At 38.7% G+C, this 26,231-nt stretch overlaps 1 protein-coding gene across 1 annotated transcript in view; it reads right to left on the bottom strand.

Annotated features, from left to right (window-relative positions):
* Positions 1-2,855: 2,855 nt before the first annotated feature.
* Positions 2,856-26,231, bottom strand: part of LOC126294988 (zinc finger protein 345-like) — a 112,338-nt gene continuing 88,962 nt past the window's right edge. Inside the window, exon 4 of the mRNA XM_049987232.1 lies at positions 2,856-8,488. Coding sequence (XP_049843189.1) covers positions 6,121-8,488 — 2,368 coding nt within the window. The 3' untranslated portion in view covers positions 2,856-6,120. The remainder of the gene's footprint in view (positions 8,489-26,231) is intronic.

Genomic DNA, 26,231 nt, shown 5'->3' with positions numbered 1-26,231 from the left:
GCTTTGAATGGTACTTAAAATGTAATGCATATGCTGATGAAGATTTAAGCCCTGGGGCTTAGGGGAGATGGGATATATTGAAGTACAAAGACTATGTATTTTAATGCAGCATTATTCTATCAAAGTGTTCTACATCAAATATCATGCAATTTGTTATGTTTATTAGTAGTGCATGCTGGATCATTTTAGGCATGGTATTTTATGTAGATATTTGATGCCAAAGAGCAAGCAGTTTGCTGTTCAGTAAAAGAGTCAGATACCTAGATTTAAGATTTGTTTATTGTCCAGTTCCCAGGGGTGGTTTGATTATTTTTATGCAGACAACACACCAGGGCATGACTGATGCAGTGTGCCTCTCAAAAACCAGTATCTGAACTGGAGGCATTTCTGTTTAGTTTATAACGTTGGTTAAATTCTTATAAATTTTTACTTTTATTTACTTACTTGAGGCAATGGCATTATCTATACATCTATTTATTTCTGGAGGAGGAGAATAGTGATTATAATGTTAAGATGAATTTGAGTCACTGTGTAATGTTATAAAATTGTCAATAATTCAATTTTTTTGTTAGCTGCTGCAAAAAAATATAGATGCCTAATATACTCGTTGGTTCAGTGACAAAGTATAAGATTAAAGTTAAGTTCACTCTGACATGTTCTGATGTTAATGCGTAGTAATTTGCATAATAATTAATGTTCAATGGTGTTTTCCCATAGAGAAGAAGATTTTCATGAGGTGAAGAGCCCCTTACTTTACATGCACTTGCATCAGTATTGGATATATGAATGCATGTTACTTTGGCTTAATTCTAAACTCAATAAAATGGTGCTAGTGAAATTCTTTGATCACAGTTCATAATTAGAGAAAGAAACAAGCACTGTTATAAAAAGAAATGTCTATACAAAATTATAGCAATTTCACATCCTAAAGCTGGTTTTTTAGAAAACCCCTCAAGGCGAAAACAACAGAAATTAACAAATATCAGAGAGCAAGTAGACTGCAGAACCTGGATGAGTTATTTCTTTTTCCATGTGGAACTGGATATTAGCTCTATAACTTTTATTGAGGGTGGGGGGGGGGGGTGGAGGAAGTGAACCAAGGAGAATACACACTTCGCTATGAAGTTTAAGCATGATGGACATCCAGAGTTACAGTAGTGACTGACTATACACAGAGGAGTAAGTTTATAACATTACATTCAAAGTTTCTATAAAATAGCAAAGTACATGAATTTACCTGATTTGTTAATATGTTTCATATGTTACTTTAATGAAGATTAATACGAGGATAAGTTTTGTACCCTATCCTCCAATGCTTGAAAACAAATACTTGTTAAATGCTTAAAATATTTAATTCCTCTAGTTTGACAGCATGTCTAAATGCTGAAGCTGTTTGATGAGGTGACTGGTCTCATAACAATGAATGTGATATAGCATATGTCCAGTGATTTTCAAATGTACTATTAGCATGGAGAGAAATGCCTAAGTTTTGACATGAATGTATTTGATTAGTTGATAAATGAACAATTAGACTAAAATGCTACTGGACTCTATGTCCTACTAATGAGTGATGCTACCGATAAAATCATACAATATCTTAAGAAAATTGTTTAATGATCTGTATGCATATTAAATATTTGTCATCAGAGGTCGCATACCTATAGAAAAGGAATGATTGCCTGATAGAAATATTAAGAAACTTAGATGAACATGACACCACAGCAGATACGTGACTGTGTTAACTGGTTTATAATTCATTGTGAGGAAATCCCCTTGTAATAAACATGAGTAAGTATATTTATTACAAATGAAGTACATCTGGAGGAGTGATTGTGCATCAAACATATATAAGCCACTGATATTTTTACTTTTAGAGGGCTAAAACTGGTTTAGGACCTTGAATTTTTGTAGCTTTAGCAAATGAAATGCAGAAGAAGAAACAGCTCACTTCACAGGAACTGAAGAAAACAATGAGGCTGCCATGTCTGCAGAATGGAAAATAAAAGCAAACGAAAATGAAAAAAAAACGATAATATGTATACTTTCACAGGAGATAACAATGATGATAGTGACATCAATTCGCACATTGAGGTAGATCTTCCATGTTTGTCTGTGCAACTATGCCTGTGAAGTCAAGCAATAATGCAACCTGCTGAGGCCAATAGAGCAATTAAGTGAAGGCACTTGATATAATTGTGGAGGGTTAGACAATCAGAGCAAATTAGTATATTTATATGGTGTAGACTGATCTTGTAAATTGCATTGTGTGTTTAAATAAACAGAATGCCACACACTTTTTTATATAAAACACAGGATAATAAACACCAAAGTTAACAAAGCGGCTACATATTGTTATCAGTTCTACAGGAAGACAGCAGATTAAGATAAGTATGTGGTGGTGAAATGTATATATAAGAGGTCAGATGCTCCCGCCTCATCTTTAAACTTACTCGCCAACGACTCCCAGTACTCACATCAACACAATCACAATAAACTGCTTTCATTCTCTGATGAATCTCCTTTGGGGTGACACCTTCTGCTGTCAAGAATTCAATTACTGCACATTGCTTAAATTGCTTTGACTGACCATCTGTGCAGGGTTCCATACTTTACACTGTAACAACACAAACGTTCAATGCTAAGGCTTCCCACCAACTGGAGTTCTAAAGGAGATGCTACAGAACAAGCCAGTACTTAATGCATACCAATGCTGCCAACTGTTTAAGAGCTACAAAGGTGGAGGAATTAATTTTCATTCAAAACTTGTATTATTGACAGTTCATGAAAAAACATTAACAGTTCATTAGTTATTAACTTTTTAAAGTAGATGATAAAAGATCTTGCATTATGTTGTTATGTAAAGATTACAAATTGGCGGAAAAAGGTTGTACTTTACGACACAGAAGCTACAAGCAACTTAACCCTTTAACTGCTCTGGACGTGTTAATGCATGCACCTTTGTACCTGTCCCTGTGTTTCCTGAATGTGTTTACGTGCGCCACCAGTATTTCTACCTCGTACTCTGAATGTGTCTAGGTGTAGACATGTTCAGAGTACCAGGTAGACGGACTGGTGGTGTGTGTAAACACGTTAAGAGCACACAAGAGCAGGGACAGGTATAAAGGCGCGCACATTAACACGTCCAGAGCAGTTAAAGGGTTAATACTTCATCCCACTCTATCATTATTCCCAAAAATAACAAATCATATTGTCAATGAAATAGTTACAGTACTTTTCCTTCGTTTACATTCAAAAGAAAGAGCAAAATATACTAAGCAGCATGAGGTTAAAAGAATACAATTGGTAAACCATCACAATTGGTAAACCATCACAACTGCTTAATGTAACATGCTGATAATATTGGAGTCCCATCAGCTAATGCTAACACACATATCAAAAGGTACTGTATTTATCGATGTAAGTTTGCCCAACAAATTTGTGAAATGAATATCAGAAATATATACAAAGGAACTTGAAGAATTTTTTAAAAAAGTATCTATTTTCAGCACAATACACAAACTAAGTGAAGACCCTTCTACACTCAATGTTTCCACGCAGAAATGATTAAATTGCATAAACATATGTACAAATTTAAACAAAGAAAATGTAGCTTCATATTGATCCAAATGCGCATGCATCACCATGCAAGAAAAAATTGGCAGTATATCTTGTCTGCCGATGTTATACAGCTTGTTTCACTCAAACTTTGAAAAAGAAATGTCAATTGAGTCTTTAAAAGCAGACGAGGATTCTCAACATGAAAAATGTTGGTACTCCAATACAGAATGTTTAACAAAAATTTTACTTATTATAGAAAACTTAGTGTATATGGGTAAATTTCACACAATATTAAGAACTAATGTCGATAGTTTGATAACAGATAAATTCATGTAAGTGAAACAAATACTTCACTCATAATTCTACACTGCTACGAGAAGTAAAATTTTAATACATTAGATTGTATAATGAGTAAAGATAGACATAAATTTACAAATACTGTTCCATATTTCCACATTTAATACGATACCAGTTAGATCTCTGAGCCCCATGCACTGCGTAGAATTGCACTGTGACGCAAATTACCAGTAAAGGGGTTCACCAAGAGCCCTACACATGCTTCGATATCAAATCAACATGGAAACACACAGATTTTCTTGATATTTGGCAAAGGTGTACTGTTGGTGTACAATAGGGGAAATATTAAAATTAACTGAGTTGTGTCAACTCGTTTTTGAATTGCAGAGGTATGAAGTTGTGATAAATTGACTCTTAAAAGAAAAGCTGTTTTTGAAACTGCTGTTGAAGCTTTTCTAAGTGAGCAACTGATTTTGGATAGGTACCACGTTACAGTGCTAGCCATACACTTATTTTTATTTTATTCTTATTTTTGATGTGTAACACTTCTTGTATTTCATTCTTCTTTTAGCAGTGGGAGACACTATAAACAATCCAATAAAAATTTTGAAGGATAGAACAACTTCTGAAGTAGTTGTAAATTCTGTGAAACGAGTGCGTACAATTATATCAAATATTGTTGTCACTTACAGATGTTCATTTTTTAATGTCATAATTTCCTTCCTACATTTATTTGAGTCAATTAAGTATTTGTGGATACAATTGGGGCATATATACAAACATTTCTGAGTTTTTTCCTGTCTACAATACAGTGATTCAGTTGCTGTAACGGACTGCAACACTGAATTCTCATCATGTCAACTACCATCTTCAGAAAAATATTCAGACACTCAGTGCTTTAGTACAACTTCACTTGTTAGACATTTGCCAATAACTTTTACATCTTAATGACTAATTTTAAATCACTTCAGCATTTCCAATAACATGCAGACATGGTGAAGGAGGAAATGTTAGGCATTACCTAAGTGTAATCTTCAAATAATGAGACATCTGATAAAGTTATTGAATGGTATCAACTTACAATACACCCACTCAAGATGTGCTCTAATCACTGTATGTCAGTCTGCTGTAAGGACCAGTGATAGCAGGGTGCCTACTATTTGTAACCAGTTTTTATTACTTACAACCTATTTTAATAGGTTGATTTGAATTATCATTTTCTTGATGCATTGTTTCAGTAAAATAAATTACTTATTATGAATCATGTAGTCTAAGATGAATAATTACAAAAGTATACAACAATACTAAAGTAAAGTATTTTTATTAGTAATTTCGATTCCTTATCACTATTACTGGACCACTTATTTTATCAAATTTATTACAATAAGTAAAACTATTAAATAGACTACTGATTTCATATTTTGACATATGAAGACACTCTCATCCCTAATTTATAATTTGCCTTATGATTTATGACAGTACTCAGTACCCATGGACTGAAACTGCATATATACACTTAAATATTGTCTTGAAAATTTTTATCATAACCTATATGGTGTTGCATATCACAGAAATCAGCATTAAAATCCTGAAAAATGCCACCTAAAACATGTCTGTAACTCAATTAGGAAAGTTTTTATTAAAAAAATTCTGATATATAGCAGGAGAGGTTTAATCATTCTCCAAGTCCATACTAATAATATGCCTGCACAAAATTTTAAAAACAGAGATGTTAAGGCATAGATCTTTTGTTGTGTTGACACGAATAATTGAGTATTATGAGAAATGTGTTGCTGGAAAGAAGTCTGTCACTACAATGTATCAATGATAGCAATGAAAACCTGACAACCCCATCTCTGTATGAAAAATTGTAATTCTAGTAACCAGTAAATTCTTAACCAAAGAGATATTTGAAAGTGGATGGATTTCTCTAATTTCTACTGCACAGTTACACCTGTAACAACTTTCTGTATCAACTCATATTATTTATTAACAAACTGTTTTTGTTTCAACTTCAACAATACAGATTTATGAAGTTTTCATTACTTATCATTTTTACTTGATGTCTAGTAAATGAGTTACAATGACAAGCTTTACTAAAATCTGTCTCCCTTATGAACTACTGATACAACTTTGAGATTTCTAGAAATGGAACATCAATTCATACTTTGGCTGTCCTAATACATACTATTTCATCCTATTATCTGAGCCAGCCCAGATTTCTTGAGATGACAATAAGTAATTCTTTTCTCCACAAACACAGCATTATTCTGGCCTCTTTGCAGTGTGTGTGGATGCGTGCTTCTTCAGATAGCTAGACCTGCGAAAAGACTTCCCACAAACATCACAGTTGAAAGGCCTGTCATCACTGTGTATTAACGTGTGCACCTTTAGATCATTAGATCTAGTAAAGGATTTCCCACAAAGATCACATCTGTGTGGCCTCACACCAGGATGTGTTAAAGCGTGTCGCCTGAGATCACCAGACATCCTAAAGCGTTTCCCACACTTATCGCATTTGTATGCCCTTTCGCCAGTGTGTATGAACACATGCTTCTTCAGAACACCAGGTGTCCTGAAGGATTTTCCGCATATATCACATTTGTGAGGGCTTTCGCCAGTATGTATAAATAAATGTAGCTTCAAATCTCTAGCTGTTCTAAAGGATTTCCCACAAACATCACACATGTGTGGCAACATGCCAGTATGCGTCAAAGAGTGTTGATTGAGATCACTAGACATTCTAAAGGTTTTCCCACAAACATGGCATTTGTGAGGCCTTTCCCCAGTGTGTGATAATTCATGCCTTTTCACTTGAACAGGCTGAGAAAAACATTTCCCACAAATGTGACATTTGTGTGGCTTCTTGACAGTATGTACTAAACGATGCCTGTGGAGATCACTAGAAGTCATAAATGATTTTCGACAAACATTGCATTTGTATACCTTCGGACTAGTATGTAATAATGAATGCTTCTTGAGATAAACAGAGGAGACAAAGGATTTCCCACAAATATCGCATGTGTACACTCTCTCTTCAGAATGTATTGAAACATGCTGCTTCAGACCAGTCGGTGTCCCGTAGGATTTGCCACATATATTGCATTGATGTGGCCTTTCGCCAGTATGAATTATTACATGTCTTTTGAAACTACTATAGCAAGCAAATGATTTATCACAAAGAGCACACTGGTGTGGTTTCTTGCCACTACCGACGAGGTAGTGAGAGGGATTGAAAATATGATACTTTTGGGATCTACAATCTTCGCATTTGTAAACCTTCTCATCACTATGTAACAATTCATTTTCCTTTAAAGTATCAGAAATAATAGAGACTTGACCACAAATATGACATTTGTATGGGCTCTCCCAACTATGTGTTAATGAATGGCGATTGCGATCACTGGACGACCTAAATGATTTTCCACAAATATCGCATTTGTGTGGTCTCTCGCCAGTATGTGTTAACGCATGTTTCTTCAAATGGTGAGACAGAGAGAACGATTTCCCACAAGTGACACACTTGTACGGCTTCTTGCCAGTGTGTACCAATGTGTGTCTCTTCAGTCCACTAGACGTTATGAAAGCCGTCCCACAAACATCACATAGGTGTTTTCTCTCTCCAGACTGTAATATGGTCTGTTTCTTCCGTCGACCTGGCTGTGCAGTGCGTTTCAAACGAACGGCTGGTCTATCATCAGTATATATTTGTTCATAGGGCTCTAGCCTATGATATTTATTGGAGATTTTGCTAGTCTCATATTCTGCTTGACTAATTCCTTGTTGCATCATAGAATGCTTCCTCAAGCTACCACTGTTGCGAAACACCTCACCACACCCTGGACATATGTGTCTAGGTGGCTCTACACCATCAATGTGAATGAACACATGCATTATTAACATGTATTTTGATGAAAAGCACTCTTTGCAAGAATCACACTTAAAGTTTTGTAGTTCATAGGACTCCAGCCTATGATATTTATTGGAGACTTTGCAAGGTTCATATTCTGCTTGACTAATTCCTCGTTGCGTCATAGAATGCTTCCTCAAGCTACCACTGTTGCGAAACACCTCACCACAGCCTGGGCATATGTGTCTAGGTGGATCTACACCATCAATGTGAATGAACACATGCATTATTAGCTTGTATTTTGATGAAAAGCACTCTTTGCAAGAATCACACTTAAGGTTTTGTAGTTCATAGGACTCTAGCCCATGATATTTATTGGAGATTTTGCTAGGTTCATATTCTGCTTGACTAATTCCTCGTTTCATCATAGAATGCTTCCTCAAGCTACCACTGTTGCGAAACACCTCACCACAGCCTGGACATATGTGTCTAGGTGGCTCTATACCATCAATGTGAATGAACACATGCATTATTAGCTTGTATTTTGATGAAAAGCACTCTTTGCAAGAATCACACTTAAAGTTTTCATTTTCCTTTAAGTTGTAGTTATCTCTAGTGCGTAATGCATTGTCCTCAAGAGAGCAAAATACTTGTGTTGCATTTACACTTTCGCCAAAATCTGCTGATTTACCTGCAGAAATGTGCAATTTACCACCACTCATTCCTTGGAGGTATTTTTCTTCTAATAAAACATTACCAGCCCCACTGGCACCCTTAATCGACCTGAAGCATAAATAAAAATTGTAGAAATTAGCTTATTGAACACAGAAAAACTAAATCTCACTAAACAAATTCTTGTGTAAAACTCAACAGTATTTCAAGTATGTACAAAGAAATTCAAATTCATTTACTTTTCACAAATGTTATTACACATAAAAATCTTAAATAAATGATTTAACAGATGATATTATAAACAACAGTTTTAAGAAATTAACTACCCTTATCTTGCTGTAGATTTCCAGCTGAATGGAAGATAATTTAGTCATAAATTGACAAGATATTAGTACAATGTATGATAAATGTGTATGGTTACCTCACAAAGTATGTTATTTGTATTAATTATGCAGAATTAACCATACAGTGCATGCTGTAATTGGTATGCTATAATTCGTATGTGCTACTGTGTGTATGAAGTTGTCTATAATGCATGGTTATTCAATTTGTGCATCTGGTGCAAAAGGTCAATATAGTGAGTGACACATTGAAATTGGTGTATACATATTCTTCTTTTAAGTTAGAAGCACAGAATCTGCAAATACTTACATTCGGCTGCACTTTCATATTAAATCCAAAAATAAACTCACAAATCTATCAATCAGTGAATGCATTTGAACCACAAACACCACAGTGTCCATCCAGTATTAAATCAGGGTGGAAGGCTTTAAATTGACAATTAAACATGTGATACTGCTTGAGTTTGAGATATAAATTCACATCCTGCGTGACAAATTAGATACTGTCTAGCAAACAATGTCAGTAACAATATCCCACAGAAACTGCTAATCTTTTGCCACATAACAAACTACTCAAGAAAGCTATTACTCCAAAATAGGATATGGGAAAGTTATATTATGTAGTGAGGTATTTTAGAGTACTTTCCTACACTTTATGTGACAAGACAGCACGTATCTCCTCATTCCCCAATATAGCAAAACTTTATAATTTACATCTAAAAGAAATAGGTCTTTCTCTTCCTAAAAATTCTGAATACCACTGAGTTGCCACTACTTAGAATGTAATGCCAATGCAAATAAGAGCTGGCCATCATTCATTCGAAACTGAACTTATCTTTACTGGTGTCAAACTACTGAAAGATTCTGCAAAAAGTATGTTGAGCTAACTATAGACACAAAACCATACCTGAGAAAGCAAAAAGAACATTTTGGGCTTAAAAGGTATGTGACTACTAGGCTGAGCACTCAAGATTGTGTTCATACAAACAGTATTTGTGAACAACATTATAATGTTTTCAGTCAATATTAGAGAATGGAGTTAAGTTTAAATATTTGAATATTTCAATCAAGTGTGGCTGCAGGAGTCACCCCCTGTACCACGAGACACTGTTGACACATGTACTGGAAAGTGTGAGTATTACCCCCAACCACCAATCCATCAGACACCAACGAATTAAAAGAAATGGGCTGTCTCACTAAGAGTGGCTGTAATAACCAACAGTCACAGATCCAATCACCCACTGTAAATGACTTACGAAGCATTAAAAATACAGAGGTCAGTGACACAACATGCTGATAAATGACAGGAATGTTTTTAACACCACGCTGCTGAGCAGGAGATTCTTATCATGTCAAGGGATGCATAAAATTATGCAGAGTAAAGCACATCTTACATGGAGTAGGATTTGCACCAAGTGTGATGGTGCCTTTACAGGCTGTCATCTGCTAGCCAGCTGCCCTGCAGTGAGCACTGCAATGTTTTTTGTGACAGCTCCAGAGTTGTATGGCTTCTGACATAAGGTTCCACAGGATGCGAACTCTCAGATAATGCCAGTTAACCTTCAACCAAACAAGACATTGTGCACCCATTAGTCAATCTGCAATGTTAATCAAACAAATGTACGGAAGCTAGTCGGTAAAAAAATTGAATTCTAGCACATCTCTTAGCTTAATTCATCAGCTTCACGGCGAACCACGTGTCACTTCGTTAATGGTGGTATTTCAGGTGTAAGTAAACAACTGCAAGACTTTTGGAAAGTTTGCTGAGAAAAATGTAGTTTGCTCCGAATTTCCGTTTTGTGCATGTTAATCTATGATCAGTCTAGACAAAATAAAACGATTGTTAAGCACTTACCACGAAATGGTATGCAATCTATTTCCCATCCATATACCAAATCAAGGATTGTACTTTTTCACCATAAATATCTTCTACTTACTTCATCACAGATATGACTGATCCCTTTAGACCTTGATGGATGTAGGATTCAGACAAAATTTCAGTAGAAGTAGGGATTTATTTTCGACAGTCTTTGTATTCCCTTTATTTTTATTGAGAGAAACGTTATTAGTGATGAGTGTTGAGTAACATACACGTTCCCTTGTTGCCACAGTCAAATCATCATCTTTTTCCAAAACACAAGAGGTTGTAAGTATTCATCTCACTGCCATTATAATGCAGTTGGCGACATAATCATGAAACAGTAACTGATTTAGAGATAAGTCAATAGCTTATCAAAATGCCCATTCTGAGTATGAAAGTAAACTGTAATTTCTTCACAAATATTATTTCAAGCCTATAATAATTCTCTTTTATCAGCTATCGATGGTGCTAGAATATTACATTTTTTCATTGACATAAATCTGTAGTCATTTGAATATCGCAATCCATATGGAAGTTTCGCAAATTATTTGTATGGCCAAATACACTGCCCTTTGGGTACTAACATTTGCCAGAATGTTGTTCCGGTATTTCAAACTGTTTACAAGGAATTTTGCAAACATATCATTCTGGCTTTTTCACTAGTGCGCGACTTCAGGATGAAACGTTTACATACGGTCCATTTTCCTGAGACTGGTGATAAGTGGCAATATCCTAAGTATAAGTAATAATTCAATATGTTAGCTACAGTTCATATGCAGCAACATATGACCTAATATGCAGTAAAGGGAAATTCATAGCGACCTCTATTTTTCGCTGCGCACTTTCTGATGATCTTGCAGTAGTTTACCTAATTCTGAACTATCGCAATACACACATCAAAAAAAAGATTTGCATCACCCCAGTTTCCAGAATTCCTGAAGACAGGCGTTGACTGTGGATATTGTTTCACAGACACAGTCCCTTTGACTGTGCAGGGATGACACTATACCCGTCCAAAGATGTAAGGAAGCACGCATGAGCAGCGCCTATTAGATGAGTGCGGTCCGACAGCTGATCAGTTCCAGTCATTCCACCAGGAAGAAGGTACACGGCTCGTGTTGTTTATAGTTCAACCACGCCTAAACGGTCAGTACCGCAGTTCGATCGCGTCCGAATTGTTACTTTGTGCCAGGAAGGACTCTCAGCAAGAGAAGTGTCCAGGGGTCTCAGAGTGAACCAAAGCTATGTTGTTCATACATGGAGGAGATACAGAGAGACTGGATCTGTCAATGACATGCCTCGCTCAGGCTGCCCAAGGGCTACTACTGCAGTGGATGACTGATACCTACGGATTATGACACGGAGGAATCCTAATGGCAACATCACCACGTTGAATAATGCTTTTCGTGCAGCCACAGGACGTCGGGTTATGACTCTAACTGTGTGCAATAGGCTGCATGATGCACAACTTCACTCTCGACGTCCATGGCGTGCTCCATCTTTGCAACCACGCAGTACAGATGGGCCCAACAACATGCCGAATTGACTGCTCAGGATTGGCATCATGTTCTCTTCACTGATGAGTGTCGCATATGCCTTCAACCACACAATCCTCGGATACCAGTTTGGAGGCAACCCAGTCAGGCTGAACGCCTCAGACATTGTCCAGCGAGCGCAGCAAGGTGCAAGCTCCCTGCTGTTTTAGGGTGGTATTATGTGAGGCCGGCATACGCCTCTGGTGGTCACGGAAGGCGCTATAATGGCTGTACAATACGTGAATGCCATTCTCCAACTGACAGTGCAACAATATCGGCAGCATATTGGCTAGGCATTTGTCTTCATAGACGACAATTCGCGCCCCCATCGTGCACATCTTGTGAATGACTTTCTTCAAGCGAACGACGTTGCTCAACTAGAGTGGCCAGCATGTTCTCCACACATGAACCCTACTGAACATGCCTGGGATACATTGAAAAGGGCTGTTTATGAACGACGTGACCCACCAACCACTCTGCGGGATCTACACCAAATCGATATTGAGTAGCGAGACAATATGTACCAACAGTGCCTTGATGAACTTGTGGATAGTATACCACGACGAATACAGGCATGCATGAGTGAAAGAGGACGTACTACTGGGTATTAGAGGTACTGGTGTGTACAGCAGTCTGAACCACCACCTCTGAAGGTCTCGTTGTATGGCAGTACAACATGCAATGTATGGTTTTCATGAGCAATAAAAAGGACACAAATGATGTTTATGTTGAGCTCTATTCCAATTTTCTGTGTAGGTTCCAGACTTCTTGGAACCGAGGTGATGCAGAACTTTTTTTGATGTGTTTAAATTTGGTCATTAACCCTTTGGACTGGGTAAGGTCGACACAGGGTGGCTCCGACCACTCTTATTTAAATCGCCTCCACCTGGGTAGCGAGTGCGCTACAGAGAATTGCGCGGTCTGTTTGTGGAAAGAATGAGACTGTCGACTAACAGGTAGGGTATACATTAAAATAAAAGGTGGGTTTTCATTCAAATATATTTCCAAAATATTCCAGTACAGAACTTTTCAATGTATGATATTTTTTGAAACACTCATCACGGTGGAGAGTTGGGTTTCGTGTGCACGTTTTGCAGTAATACATATTTTCACACCTGCCTCTTTTCTTTTTTCTGTCTGAACACACTGCATAATCCTTGTGCTTGCTTACAGGAAACTTTTTGTGATGTACAACAGTCCATTCAAGCGTTCCTCATCATCAGAAGTTGCACTTTTATGGCGTACTTTGTGAGGCCGTTTTTTCAAGATGTTCTTCTCGCAGTGATTCTTGTACAGCAAATAGCTGTTTACAAATCCAACCTCCAACAACCAGAAGTACGTTTTTAACCACTTGAGACTTTTCATTAGAAAACCATAACTGGAAATATAATGGTCATATCGATCAACGCTGCCCAACTTCAAAGTGTAACTGATAATCACATTTGGTTTCATTATTTCTTCCCTTCACTTTCTGTTTCTCTTTTCTATACGTGACAGTGAGTTATTTGCTTTTGTAGAAAGCATGAGAACAGTTCGTTTATACTACCATGCCAGAGCCTTCATTTTGTTCTTGTGAAGGTATTTTATTTCATACTTCTTCAGATTCGGAACTGCTTTCTTGATTGCAGCTGGAAGGTTTCTGCGATTGGCATGGCTCGTTCCTGTGAGATGCACACTTTGTTACAATAATTCATCGCCTAATTCCACATCTGTATAAAAACAGTCAGTGTACAAATGATACCCTGATTGCCCTGTAGCATTTCTCATGTTAGCCAGCAGTTGAAAAAAGTATTCCCCCAGAAAAATTCCAGTCTGAACGAATCAATGACTCTGTTATTACAGCGCCAAAATATGATATCAAACTGAAAATATAACCGTTTGATAAATCCGATATCTCATAAGCTCTGAGTCCCCATTTTGTTGGTTTTTGAGGATAGTACATTTCGAATAACACACGACTCCTTAATGATACTGTAGATTTATCAGAAGCTAAATACCTATATGGCCAATCAATTTCGAGAAACTTGCAAAACAAATTATCCAACACATTCTTCACTATACTCAGACTTGACTGAACTTGAATGTTGACATGTATAGCACTCTCTGGATTAGGAACATCAAGTGCCCAGAAAATCTGCATAAATCGTCTGCGAGCAAAACAGTTTGAAAGGAAGTCAGATGACTGTAATCATTCTCTTGGACAAAATTCTGGCAAATTCTTATACTTTTGTAATTATTAATATTAATAGCACATCATGGAAGCGTTTCATTTCTTCCTTGGTAACATTTCTCTAGTCACATCTTGAAGAATGTTGTGAAAGTGGTGTCACTTTAAATATATGTTGTAGCTTACCTGTTCGTTTGGTCTGCTATTTGTTACATTAGGTTGTCTGCAAACATTAACTGAAAGAAACCAACTGGCGATGATGGAACATTACCAGTTGCAGTGATAGAAGCGCACATTGAATCTCAAAAGGAAAATCTGTAAAGTCGGCGTCATTTTCGCTTCACATTCCGCGAAAAATCTTCTGTTAAATCACTAGAAAAATGCACGTTTTCACGGTTTTCATCCTTATCTTCACTAGAACTGTTAAAAATGAACCAAACTCACCATCAAAATCATTCTCACTATCATTACTTAGAGATTCGTTTCAAAGCTGTAAAATCTTTTCCTCAGAAGTAACTGAATGTGAGGGATCAGCCATTGTGCATACACACACTTTAACGTAATAATTCCAACATTCATTTCATCACAACTGAAAGAGCTTGACCCTGAGTTAGCACACGTTTCCCTACATGGCAGCACTAAGCACCATTGACGCCTATTACCACCAGAATCGAGAACTGCGCATACAAGAGCCGCGAAAAATTATGTCGAATGAGGCTCGATATCGGAGGAGAAAAAAAGAATTCAGAATGTTGAGCACCATTCGAAATTGGAGTGGAAACGGTTAACGAAATGAAGCTGAAGCTACGAGATGTGTGACAGTCAAATTTGTTTACAGAATAGTTTCCTTACAATCGTTTGAGAAAGATTGACGAGTAGCTGGCTCGTTTGCCTAGCTGTTCATGGAGTCAAGGCAGCCAGCTAGCTTCTATCCTAAATCGTACACCATATGAGAGGTTCAACATGCGAAGTAGCTGTCACCCCCCACCTGCTAGTCTGCAGTGATGCACAACATCCATGCACTCTGTGTCAGGTGGGCTTAATGCTCACAACACCCATAAGTCTGTGATCAGTGGAACAAGGATTTATGGACGAAAGAGTCACAATATGTGACGTGTTACACAGATGAACAATGGTGTAAATGGTGAACATTTGGTGAATGGCATTTAACTCAAATTGTTCTGTCAACAGTGAAATTTGGAAAGTTTTGGTACGATGGTCTATGGCTGTCTTTTTCCAGTTTGATCGTGGGCTACTGGTTTTTGTCAATGGCAACATAATATCTAGTGTTCATGAGAACATACTGGAGAATAGTATGCTTCGCACACTGAAGCAACAGTAAAAAACTGGGCCTTTCTATGTGATACTAAGAAATTGGAATTATTTTCTGGATTGACATACTCACAGTCATGATCTGAACTCCTTCAAATATCTTTTTGATGGACTAGACTGTGAGTTGGAGGCTTCAGAAATTCACTCAAAAATCGACCAACAATTCACAATGCTTCAGGTAAACAGAAAAGAAATTTATGGTGTACATGTATTGCAATTTACTGGAAAATTCTGACTTTGAACACGATCAGAGTATAAAAATTAGGCCCTATGGTCTAGTAATTACACAGTAATAGAATAAACAGCAATAGGTCGCTTGATGGGACAATACTGCGAAATACATAATTATTCTTATCACAAAACGCATTTTGCTATCTGCAACTAATAGTGAAACTCAGGCAGCGATGAGTTCTGATGAAATGATGGCAGTGGGAGGGAAGGAAAACAATTACTGTGTGTTTGTTTGAGAGAATCATTTAACATGCCAAGGAGCCTACAGCAGAACCAACTGTTTATGGAACAGCCTGTGAACCGCTGATCTTGACCCAACTGAAAGATCTGAATCGGGAACTTCAGTGATTCTGTGGCAACTATGGTAGTTTTTTCTTAGATTTGCCTCACATGGTTTTAATCTGCAAACAGACTTTGGTTACATTAAGAACATGTCATGACCAGTGTAGCTGAGAGATATAAAAGAATAAGCACTGAATGTAAATCCACACAAATACAAACAGATAAGTATATGAAATGGATTTGACAACTTAAACAATCGACAGTAGACTAAAAGTTACTCCTGGAGCCCTTCACCCACCTACAAATTAATCTGCAGAATTGACTGAGTCTATACCCTAAGGACGTTTGCTGCAACATAGCAGAAACATTAGTTATATTAGATTCTGAGATGAGATGGGGCTGAATGCCTTAGTAAAAGTGAAGAAATTTAATCGCTCTGCAAGAAATCAAAACATGCAATTTAATAAGTGACAGGCAAGAGTCAAGTAACTGAAACATCCATTTAAAAAGCTTTGTCCTGATTTCTATTGATGATGTTCACAAAGAAACTTGGATCAGGAACCATGATACTTATTTAACACTTGTGACTACTTAGTTAAAAGTCCCGGAAAGGTGTATGTAGTTAATGAACTAGATATCCAAGGTCGCATGTAGTTTCTTACAAATAATCTACAAACACTGAACCTCGAAAAGGTACAAAAGAGGAACAGTGGACGATGTTCAAGTATACTGTTACACAAAGCTAACTGTCAACCAGAATGCAAAGCCCTTCCATTAAAATATTTTTGTCATCAAAATTGTACCTACCATACCCTGTCATTCCAGCCAGTTATTCTTCCCACAACATCGATGGAACAAGTCCATAGACAGAACAGAGTCTATAAAGACAGTATTACACAGTATTCTTTCAATTAGCAATCAAAAGGTTTGAGAGAGAGGCCATGTCACCACCTCTCACATTTGCCTACAGAGGGACACTTGTAAATTTCACTCTCTTTTTTCAGCTTTAGTCCAAGGCAGATGGCTTAACCCTAGCAATACTAACGTATTTTTCATGATGCACTTCACAAGGGGGACGGAGCAGGTGGTACTTTATACCTATCTTACAAAAATCTAAAAAGCTAATTTTTTAATTGTTGTTCACTTATATTAAGATCATACTTTTTAAAGAGGTGCTGATGTGTTCGTCAGTCCTGTACATGAAAAATCTTTTACCAGACTCCTACCAACATCAACACATTTTCAGTGATATGTATCACCAAAGGAAAGTGGGAGGTGATCTTTATAACCACTGTAGAAAAATTTTAAAATGTTAAATTTACTGATTATTGGCGACTTTTGCTAAAAAACATAATTTTTAAAGAGATTCTGATGTGCAAGTAAGGTCTCGAACCTGAAAATATTGAATATGACATTTGTTGGGGAAAGTGACATCTAATACTGAGACTTAAATTTTTGGGTTAAGTTAAACTGAAAAATTTAAGACATTTATGGAATCAGGTAGAGGAATTCATCAGTAACAATTCTTTTTATTTTATTTTAAAATACAACGTAAAGGTCTAGATGACAATATTTTCAAAAGATGGGCACAAAGTACTTCTTCTACTCCTTTGGTATTGTGAGGATTAAGCCATCAGCCCATGCATCTTTTGTAGTTCGGATCTCTTTCAGAGCAGATACGTTAGATTGCCTCTTGTAAGCTGCATCTGTCCCTGCTGCTATTACTCATCATTCACCACTGAAACATCACTGTTCCTCATGAATATCTCTTTAAATTTGTGGGATACTCTGTTGCTCATACGACTGGCATTTGGTATAAGTACATCCTCCTTGGATCAGAACAGTGTAAACCCTAAACTGTTATTAACAAAGAATTATTTTCTTTGTATTTCTTATTTTCAGCTGCCCTCACATTCCTCTCTTCCATTCTGTTCAGTTCCCATCCAGCATCCTGTACACTGTTACTCAAGCATTTGTAGTTAGCAATTAGACTTCTATTTGTATGATACTGATATAATGAAGTTTATTTATAAAGAGCATATTCTACACAGCATGTACAAAGTATAGCATGCACAAACAGCAGGGACTGAGAAGGTACACAGACCCTTACAGAATTATCATCCAAGGCTGGAAAGCAACATGTTCTTACTCTGTCCGCCGTGGGGAGGAGGAGCCTCTGGCGACAGGTATCCAGGGTGCAGGGTGCAGTCATCTTAAAAAATTTAAAAAAATGGTTCAAATGGCTCTAAGCACTATGGGACTTAAAATTTTAGGTCACCAGTCCGCTAGAGTGTGTAACAGAGAGAAATCAGCTATTTGGGTAGCACAGTATTTGTAGAGTGCACATGGTGCGTTTTTAGGCTTGGGTATCACTTGTGGTCCTTCGATGAAAGATTCTCAGTCGATAAGCAGAGAGTAAAATACAACTGTATACAAATTAAAGAGACTTTCAATGACAAAGTTTTAACAATAAATTGCTGTTGCTCTCATAACAAAGTTCTTGAATTTACCGTCCTCCAGTAAAGGTGCTCCACTCAAATTAAAGTGGAACCAAGAGATGAATGAAACATGAAACAGAAAGCTTTCTAATATATAATGAGGCATGGAACATGTATGAAAAAGTTGGGTTACATGCAACATGAGGGTGGAATGTTCGTTGCAGTAGACAAAAATATTGCATCATTTGATGTCAAAATTGAGTGACGTTATCAGGAAGCAAGTAGCCAGTCTATGTAAACCATCCGTTGTGACCGAGCGGTTCTAGGCGCTTCAGTCCGGAACCGCGCCGCTGCTACGGTCGCAGGTTCGAATCCTGCCTCGGGCATGGATGTGTGTGGTGTCCTTAGCTTAGTTAGGTTTAAGTAGTTCTAAGTCTAGGGGACTGATGACCTCAGATGTTAAGTCCCATAGTGCTTAGAGCCAATAGAACCATTTTTTGTCCCGAGCAGCTAGTTCAGTAAATCATATGCAATGGAAATATTTTGTGCCTTGTAGCTAAAAACAGGCCTTACTTTAACTACATAATAGTGTAGAGACATGGGTTGGAGATAAGGATATCATAGTGATGATTTTTGCTGCAGTTAATAAATGCATTAAGAAGGCTAGGAGAATTTTTAGGTTGGAAACAGCAAGTAACAGCTGTCAGCAACCTACTTACACATTGAATGCACATCATTTAATTCCATTATCATGGGCATAGAAGAATTATGAGCAAAGTTTGAACTGACTGTAAATCTTCACGTGGAGTGCTGTGTGCCGGGTAAGTGGAATACAAACATAAAAACCACAGTCATTTAATAAATCATTTCGAACTAGCTGAATAAACAGATACTGTTATACACAAAAAAGAACGCAAAAATATCGACAGGCAAGAGTTAGTAGAAATTTGCGCGTATAAAACGATCAGTGCTGGAAGTACACAGCACCAGGGCAAAGAGAGTTGTCAAGAAGTCGAAAAAATTCTGGTCCTACATAAAATAACTACACGAGTCTATGGCATCTATTCAGTCACTCATCAACTAGTCTGGTGCGACAATAGAACACAGAAAACAGTAACCTGAAGGTTAAAATTTTGCATTTACAAAGTCATTAACACTGACAGCTAATACGGATATACCATCACTGGATCGTCACACAGACTGTCATATGGAGGACATAGAAATAAGTATCCTTGGACTTGAGAAACAACTGAAAGAGTTGGAAAGAATTCAATGGATCCAAATCAGTTGCACCTTACTTAGTCTGCACTTATGAAAATCTTTCACCAGCGCAAAAACACAAGTGACTGGAAAGAGGCACATGTTACTACTCCAAATAAGAAGGGTAAAACAACGGATCCGAAAAATTACAGGCCAATATCCTAAACTTTGGTTTGCTGCAGAAGTCTTCAGCATATTGTAAATTGGAATATAAGAATTTTCCTTGAGACGGAGAAGGTTCTCCCCACAGATCAGCACAGATTTAGCTTGCATCACTGATGACATACTCAGCTTGCACTATTCTCACACAGTGTTCTGCAAACCATGGATGATGGTTAACAGGTGGATTCCGTAGTTCTAGTTTGCAGGAAGTGTTTCACACAGTGACTCCAATGCGAAGTGTTGACAAAGGTGAAAGCATATGTAAAAGGTTCTGATATGTGAGTGGCTGAAAGACTTTTTAAGTAATAGCACTAGACAAAGCTATTTGTACGCTGTATTAGTATATTAAATTTAGTAGTTTTCAATCTTTCATCCAAACAAAGCAGTGTCTTTATATTTCACGCCATGTAGTTGCAGCTGTAGTTGTTCTTAAGTTCTGATAAAATTATCTGTGCAGTTTATACAGTTATTAAATTCAGTAGTTTTCAACGGCGTCTCGTGCTGTTTCTGGCGTCATAACGGTTAAATTTTTTTTTACAGTTGTTTGTGCGTTGATGTCATTTAGTAAATTTCGTATGGTAGTTTACAGCTGACGTTCCTCATTGCTTCTAGCGAAATAGTTCAGTAAAACTTTTATTCACTGTTTTAATTTCGTTGAGTGTTCCGTGAAGTTTTCGTGCTATTGGTATTAGTCATGGTTTAGTAGTATTAATAAAAGTAGTTGCTCTTTTAGTAGACAGAAGCTTTCGAGACTATTATTGTTCGTCCTTCCAATAGTTCTACTGTTGTAATTGAACTAAGTCAACCTAGACGTTTAGTTTTTTTCAGTAAGCATTAGAATTTTACCATGAGTGAGAAGTGTGGGCCTCGTCATACGTTTGTGAGTAGTGGATTACTGTGTAGGATTTGTTCAACATATTTTCATTGGAGAGAATGCAAGGGGGAAGCAAGTGGGAATTATAGCAAGATCCTCTCCTGGAAATGCAGAATTTGTAGCAGAAATAAGTTGATAGAGGAGCAGGAGCGTAAGATCTGTGCCCTTCAGGTGCAGTTACAAGACGCAAAGGAGGAACTAGGTAGGTTGAGGACGGTGAAGGGTGCTGGGGAATTGGAACTGGCAGCTGGTAAGAAGGCAGCTAGGAGGAGATATTCAGGCAGTTGTACATCGGGTATTAGCAGTAGATTGACCGACTGACAGAGCTGAGTGGAGAGGGGCCTTTTATAGCTGTAGGTGTAGGAGACATGCTACAATCCTCGGGCGTTAGGAAGCCTCGGTCAGTTGCTAATTCTAACAGAAAGAAGAAGGTTCTGCTGCTAGGTAGTTCGTATGGTAGATGTGTTGGCCAGCAGTTGCAGGAAGTATTGGGGAGTGAGTACCAGGGTGTAACGTCTCGAGTCAAATCTCAATAGCATTTTATTGCAGTAAGCTACCTCGGAGTACGGGCTCGTAGCTTTGGGGTCGGCGGCGGTGACAGCCGCTTGTATCCCGGCGTGATTCACTCGCACCTGTCGCTAGCATGACCGTGGGAAGCGCTACTTGCATAAGATCCAGTGACAGAATATTCAAACCCTTAAGAATCGAAATAAACTATACTAAATCTTATTCAATTTCGAAAAAAAACTTTATATTTAGCCTTTTGTTATTAAAAAGAAGGTGGCTGCAAAATCTCACATTTCTGGCTGGGATATTTTCAAAGTTAGAGAAAATTACCAAAAAGTACCAAAAACCGACACTAATAAAATTAAAGTAAGTTCAGATGCATAACAGTTTGTCCTTTGCTGTCAGTTAGAATCATTACTGAAGTTTACAAAATGCTAGGTCAGTATGTTTGAATTTTTATACTTAAATAATGTTCACTATTTTTCGTTTTCGTAATAGCGAAATCAGTAAGAATTAATATTCATTAAATAACTATTTGTTTTGTTGTGTAAATAAATGAGAGTACATGAGAGTGTGTATGCAGGACATAAGTAAAGATTCAGTATTATCTCCTGTAAACTTGGTTATGGGAAAGTGTGCAGCAAGCTGTTGCAACGAAAGCTGTAATTCTACTTACTTGCTGATAACACATGTCAAAGTGTCCTTGTGTTCGTAAGAAGGTAGAATAGTTATTTAAACAGTAATGACCTTGTAAAGCTATTTCAAGACTATTTTTCGTTGGGTTTGGTTTGGTGGAACATACACTCCTGGAAATGGAAAAAAGAACACATTGACACCGGTGTGTCAGACTCACCATACTTGCTCCGGACACTGCGAGAGGGCTGTACAAGCAATGATCACACGCACGGCACAGCGGACACACCAGGGACCGCGGTGTTGGCCGTCGAATGGCGCTAGCTGCGCAGCATTTGTGCACCGCCGCCGTCAGTGTCAGCCAGTTTGCCGTGGCATACGGAGCTCCATCGCAGTCTTTAACACTGGTAGCATGCCGCGACAGCGTGGACGTGAACCGTATGTGCAGTTGACGGACTTTGAGCGAGGGCGTATAGTGGGCATGCGGGAGGCCGGGTGGACGTACCGCCGAATTGCTCAACACGTGGGGCGTGAGGTCTCCACAGTACATCGATGTTGTCGCCAGTGGTCGGCGGAAGGTGCACGTGCCCGTCGACCTGGGACCGGACCGCAGCGACGCACGGATGCACGCCAAGACCGTAGGATCCTATGCAGTGCCGTAGGGGACCGCACCGCCACTTCCCAGCAAATTAGGGACACTGTTGCTCCTGGGGTATCGGCGAGGACCATTCGCAACCGTCTCCATGAAGCTGGGCTACGGTCCCGCACACCGTTAGGCCGTCTTCCGCTCACGTCCCAACATCGTGCAGCCCGCCTCCAGTAGTGTCGCGACAGGCGTGAATGGAGGGACGAATGAAGACGTGTCGTCTTCAGCGATGAGAGTCGCTTCTGCCTTGGTGCCAATGATGGTCGTATGCGTGTTTGGCGCCGTGCAGGTGAGCGCCACAATCAGGACTGCATACGACCAAGGCACACAGGGCCAACACCCGGCATCATGGTGTGGGGAGCAATCTCCTACACTGGCCGTACACCTCTGGTGATCGTCGAGGGGACACTGAATAGTGCACCGTACATCCAAACCGTCATCGAACCCATCGTTCTACCATTCCTAGACCGGCAAGGGAACTTGCTGTTCCAACAGGACAATGCACGTCCGCATGTATCCCGTGCCACCCAATGTGCTCTAGAAGGTGTAAGTCAACTACCCTGGCCAGCAAGATCTCCAGATCTGTCCCCCATTGAGCATGTTTGGGACTGGATGAAGTGTCGTCTCACGCGGTCTGCACGTCCAGCACGAACGCTGGTCCAACTGAGGCGCCAGGTGGAAATGGCATGGCAAGCCGTTCCACAGGACTACATCCAGCATCTCTACGATCGTCTCCATGGGAGAATAGCAGCCTGCATTGCTGCGAAAGGTGGATATACACTGTACTAGTGCCGACATTGTGCATGCTCTGTTGCCTGTGTCTATGTGCCTGTGGTTCTGTCAGTGTGATCATGTGATGTATCTGACCCCAGGAATGTGTCAATAAAGTTTCCCCTTCCTGGGACAATGAATTCACGGTGTTCTTATTTCAATTTCCAGGAGAGTATTATTAATATTTTCAGCATAAAATGACGTAATTGCGTCTGTGAATGTTGATTGGAGTAAAACAGACTAGGCGCGAATATGATCTTGAAAGATTGATCCAATCGGCTGTTCATTTGATCAACCAATCAGAATGAAGTCATACCCGCACTATATCAAGTAGTATATGCACTGTGAGCAACGGCATTGAGGCAGTCGTGGTCTCGCTGTAGGACGTGCAGGTCATGTTGGAAAGTGTCCGAAAAGAGTGTACGTGAAATGAAGAAGTTACTGTTTTTCGTGTTCGATTTATATCGCCGTGAAAGCAGATGCACTTACGGGCAGATTGTGAAAATTTGAGCTCTATGAAGGAATTAGTAGGACAGATAAACGCATGTGAACTCTCAGCCTTTGTGAAGAATTCCGCGTGAAATATTTCGTAATCGTTTACGAAATACTTGCCGAGCAACTTCTTTAAAAAAAAAATCCACTGAAAGGGACGCAATGTAAAACTCATGTTGTAGCTGAGTATGAATTGTGAAAATCGCGTAACAATTCGGGTTGAACTTTGGTACATTTCTGGCCGCCTTGCGCGGTATGAGCTGTGAGATGAGGACAGTGACATTAGCTGTTAGTTTTACATTGCAAAAGATATTCACGTGACATTTAGCTGCAGAGTTAACGCGGACTATGCTAACGTAAGTATTGACGATGTTTTTCTTCAACGTTGCTTTTAGCATCATCAGAACAGTATCAACGTTGCAGAGAAGCGGGCTGGTGACCAGCCGCCGTGCTGAGGTAGGTGAAACTTTTGTGTTTGACAGTACGACGAAAAAAGCAGTAAGCAGGCACGTGAATTTTAAACCATCAATACCGCAAGGTCACCAGCATTGTGAAGCCTAGTGCAAGGTTGGCTCAGGTGACTAACAGCATAGGCGAGTCACGTAGGACTTTTACAAAAGAGGATCAGTTAATGATAGTAGGTGGAGCAGGGAACTGTCTTGATAATGATGGGGAATATGATGTAGGTTGTGACCTGCTGGAGATAGCTACTCAAACTGGTGGCACTAATGTGCACTGAGTGCAATTGTTTCAGCACCATGATCAGCCCCATCTCAATGCAGTTGTTAGGCATGTTAACATGGGGCTGGAGAAGGCACTGATGGCGGAGTGCATGGCTCAAATCGCAGTGGTGCCAGCTGAGTCAATCAATAGATCGGATTTCAATAGGCGTGGCCTGCATCTCCATAGGTACAGGATGGGCATGCTGACAAAGCTTACAGATGAAAGTATACTGGGTGGTGGTGGGATCACTCATGGAAACATTCCTGTAGTAGTTGGTGTTAGAGCTGCACCTTTCTTAGAGTTAAGTCAGCTGATACGTATACCTGCTTACAGGAAGTCCCTCTAACTAAGGGCTCACCCTCAGAGGAGATCAGGTATCGATGTAGAGACAGAATTAGTATATTTCATCAAAACATAAGAGGTAATAAGATAAAGTTAGTGAAATGCTTGTAGATGTCGACTCTGACATTACTGGTCTATTGGAGCATCACTTAAATAATTTCACGATTGAGAAGCTTTCTTTCCCCGGACACAGACTATCTGGCTGTCTTTCAAAGAGTTCTTTGCAGAGTGGGGGAGTGGACATGTACTTCAAAAAATAGTATTCCATTTGAGTCCATAGAATTATCACGACACTGCACTGAACAGGTATTTGAATGTTGTGCACTGGCAGTTGAATTTAGTGAAACTAATCTTGTAACTGTTTATGTTTATAGGTCCCCTAACTCTGACTTCAGGGCCTTTATGCTCAAGCTAGAAAGGGTTCTTGGTTTACGTTTTAGGAAGTACCAAAAACTATTTATATGTGGTGACTTCAATATTAATTTTGTATATGACTGTGCATGAAAAAGGATGTTGAAAGACCTCCTAAGCTCATATGATCTGATGTAGACTATGTTTTTTCCAACCAGGGTGCAGGGGAACAGTAGCACAGCCACAGACAATATTTTTATTCATTCCTCATTACTAGATGGGCATTCTGTTAGTAAAAGAGTGAATCGCCTTTCAGACCATGATGCAGGAATTTCAACATAACTAGGTTTATGTGCTCAAACAAATGTTATATATAATTACAAACTATGTAGAAAAGCTATTCAAATGGCAATAGAGAGGTTTTTAAACCTCGTTAAGGAATGAGTGGCAAGATGTTTATAATGCCAATAACATAGATCACAAATGTAATGCTTTTCTTAACACATTTCTCTTGATCTCTGAGAGTTGCTTTCCAATAGAATTTTCTAAACAGGGGACTGGCATTAAGAGGCAGCCTGGGTGGCTGACTAGTGGGATAAGGATTCATGCAGAACAAGTGGGAATTACATCAAAATGTCAGAAGTAGTCACACTCAAGCTACATTAACCCATTACAAACAGTACTGTAAGGTGTATAAAACACTATTAGGAAGGCAAAGAGTATGTGGTACCCAAATAGAATAGCTTATTCACAGGATAAAATTAAAACCATTGCTCAGCTATCAAGGAAGTGTCTCATCAGCATCACATGGCCGACAATATGAAGTCAGTTCATAGCAAAAATATTTCTGTTACTGATAGGTCAGATATACACACATACAGTATTTAACAAACATTTTCTGAGCAT

The sequence above is a fragment of the Schistocerca gregaria genome, chromosome 11 (assembly GCF_023897955.1).
Source record: "Schistocerca gregaria isolate iqSchGreg1 chromosome 11, iqSchGreg1.2, whole genome shotgun sequence".
Taxonomy (NCBI): domain Eukaryota; kingdom Metazoa; phylum Arthropoda; class Insecta; order Orthoptera; family Acrididae; genus Schistocerca; species Schistocerca gregaria.
Note: the sequence above shows the minus strand (reverse complement) of the source record. Positions and strands in the feature narration are given on the sequence as shown.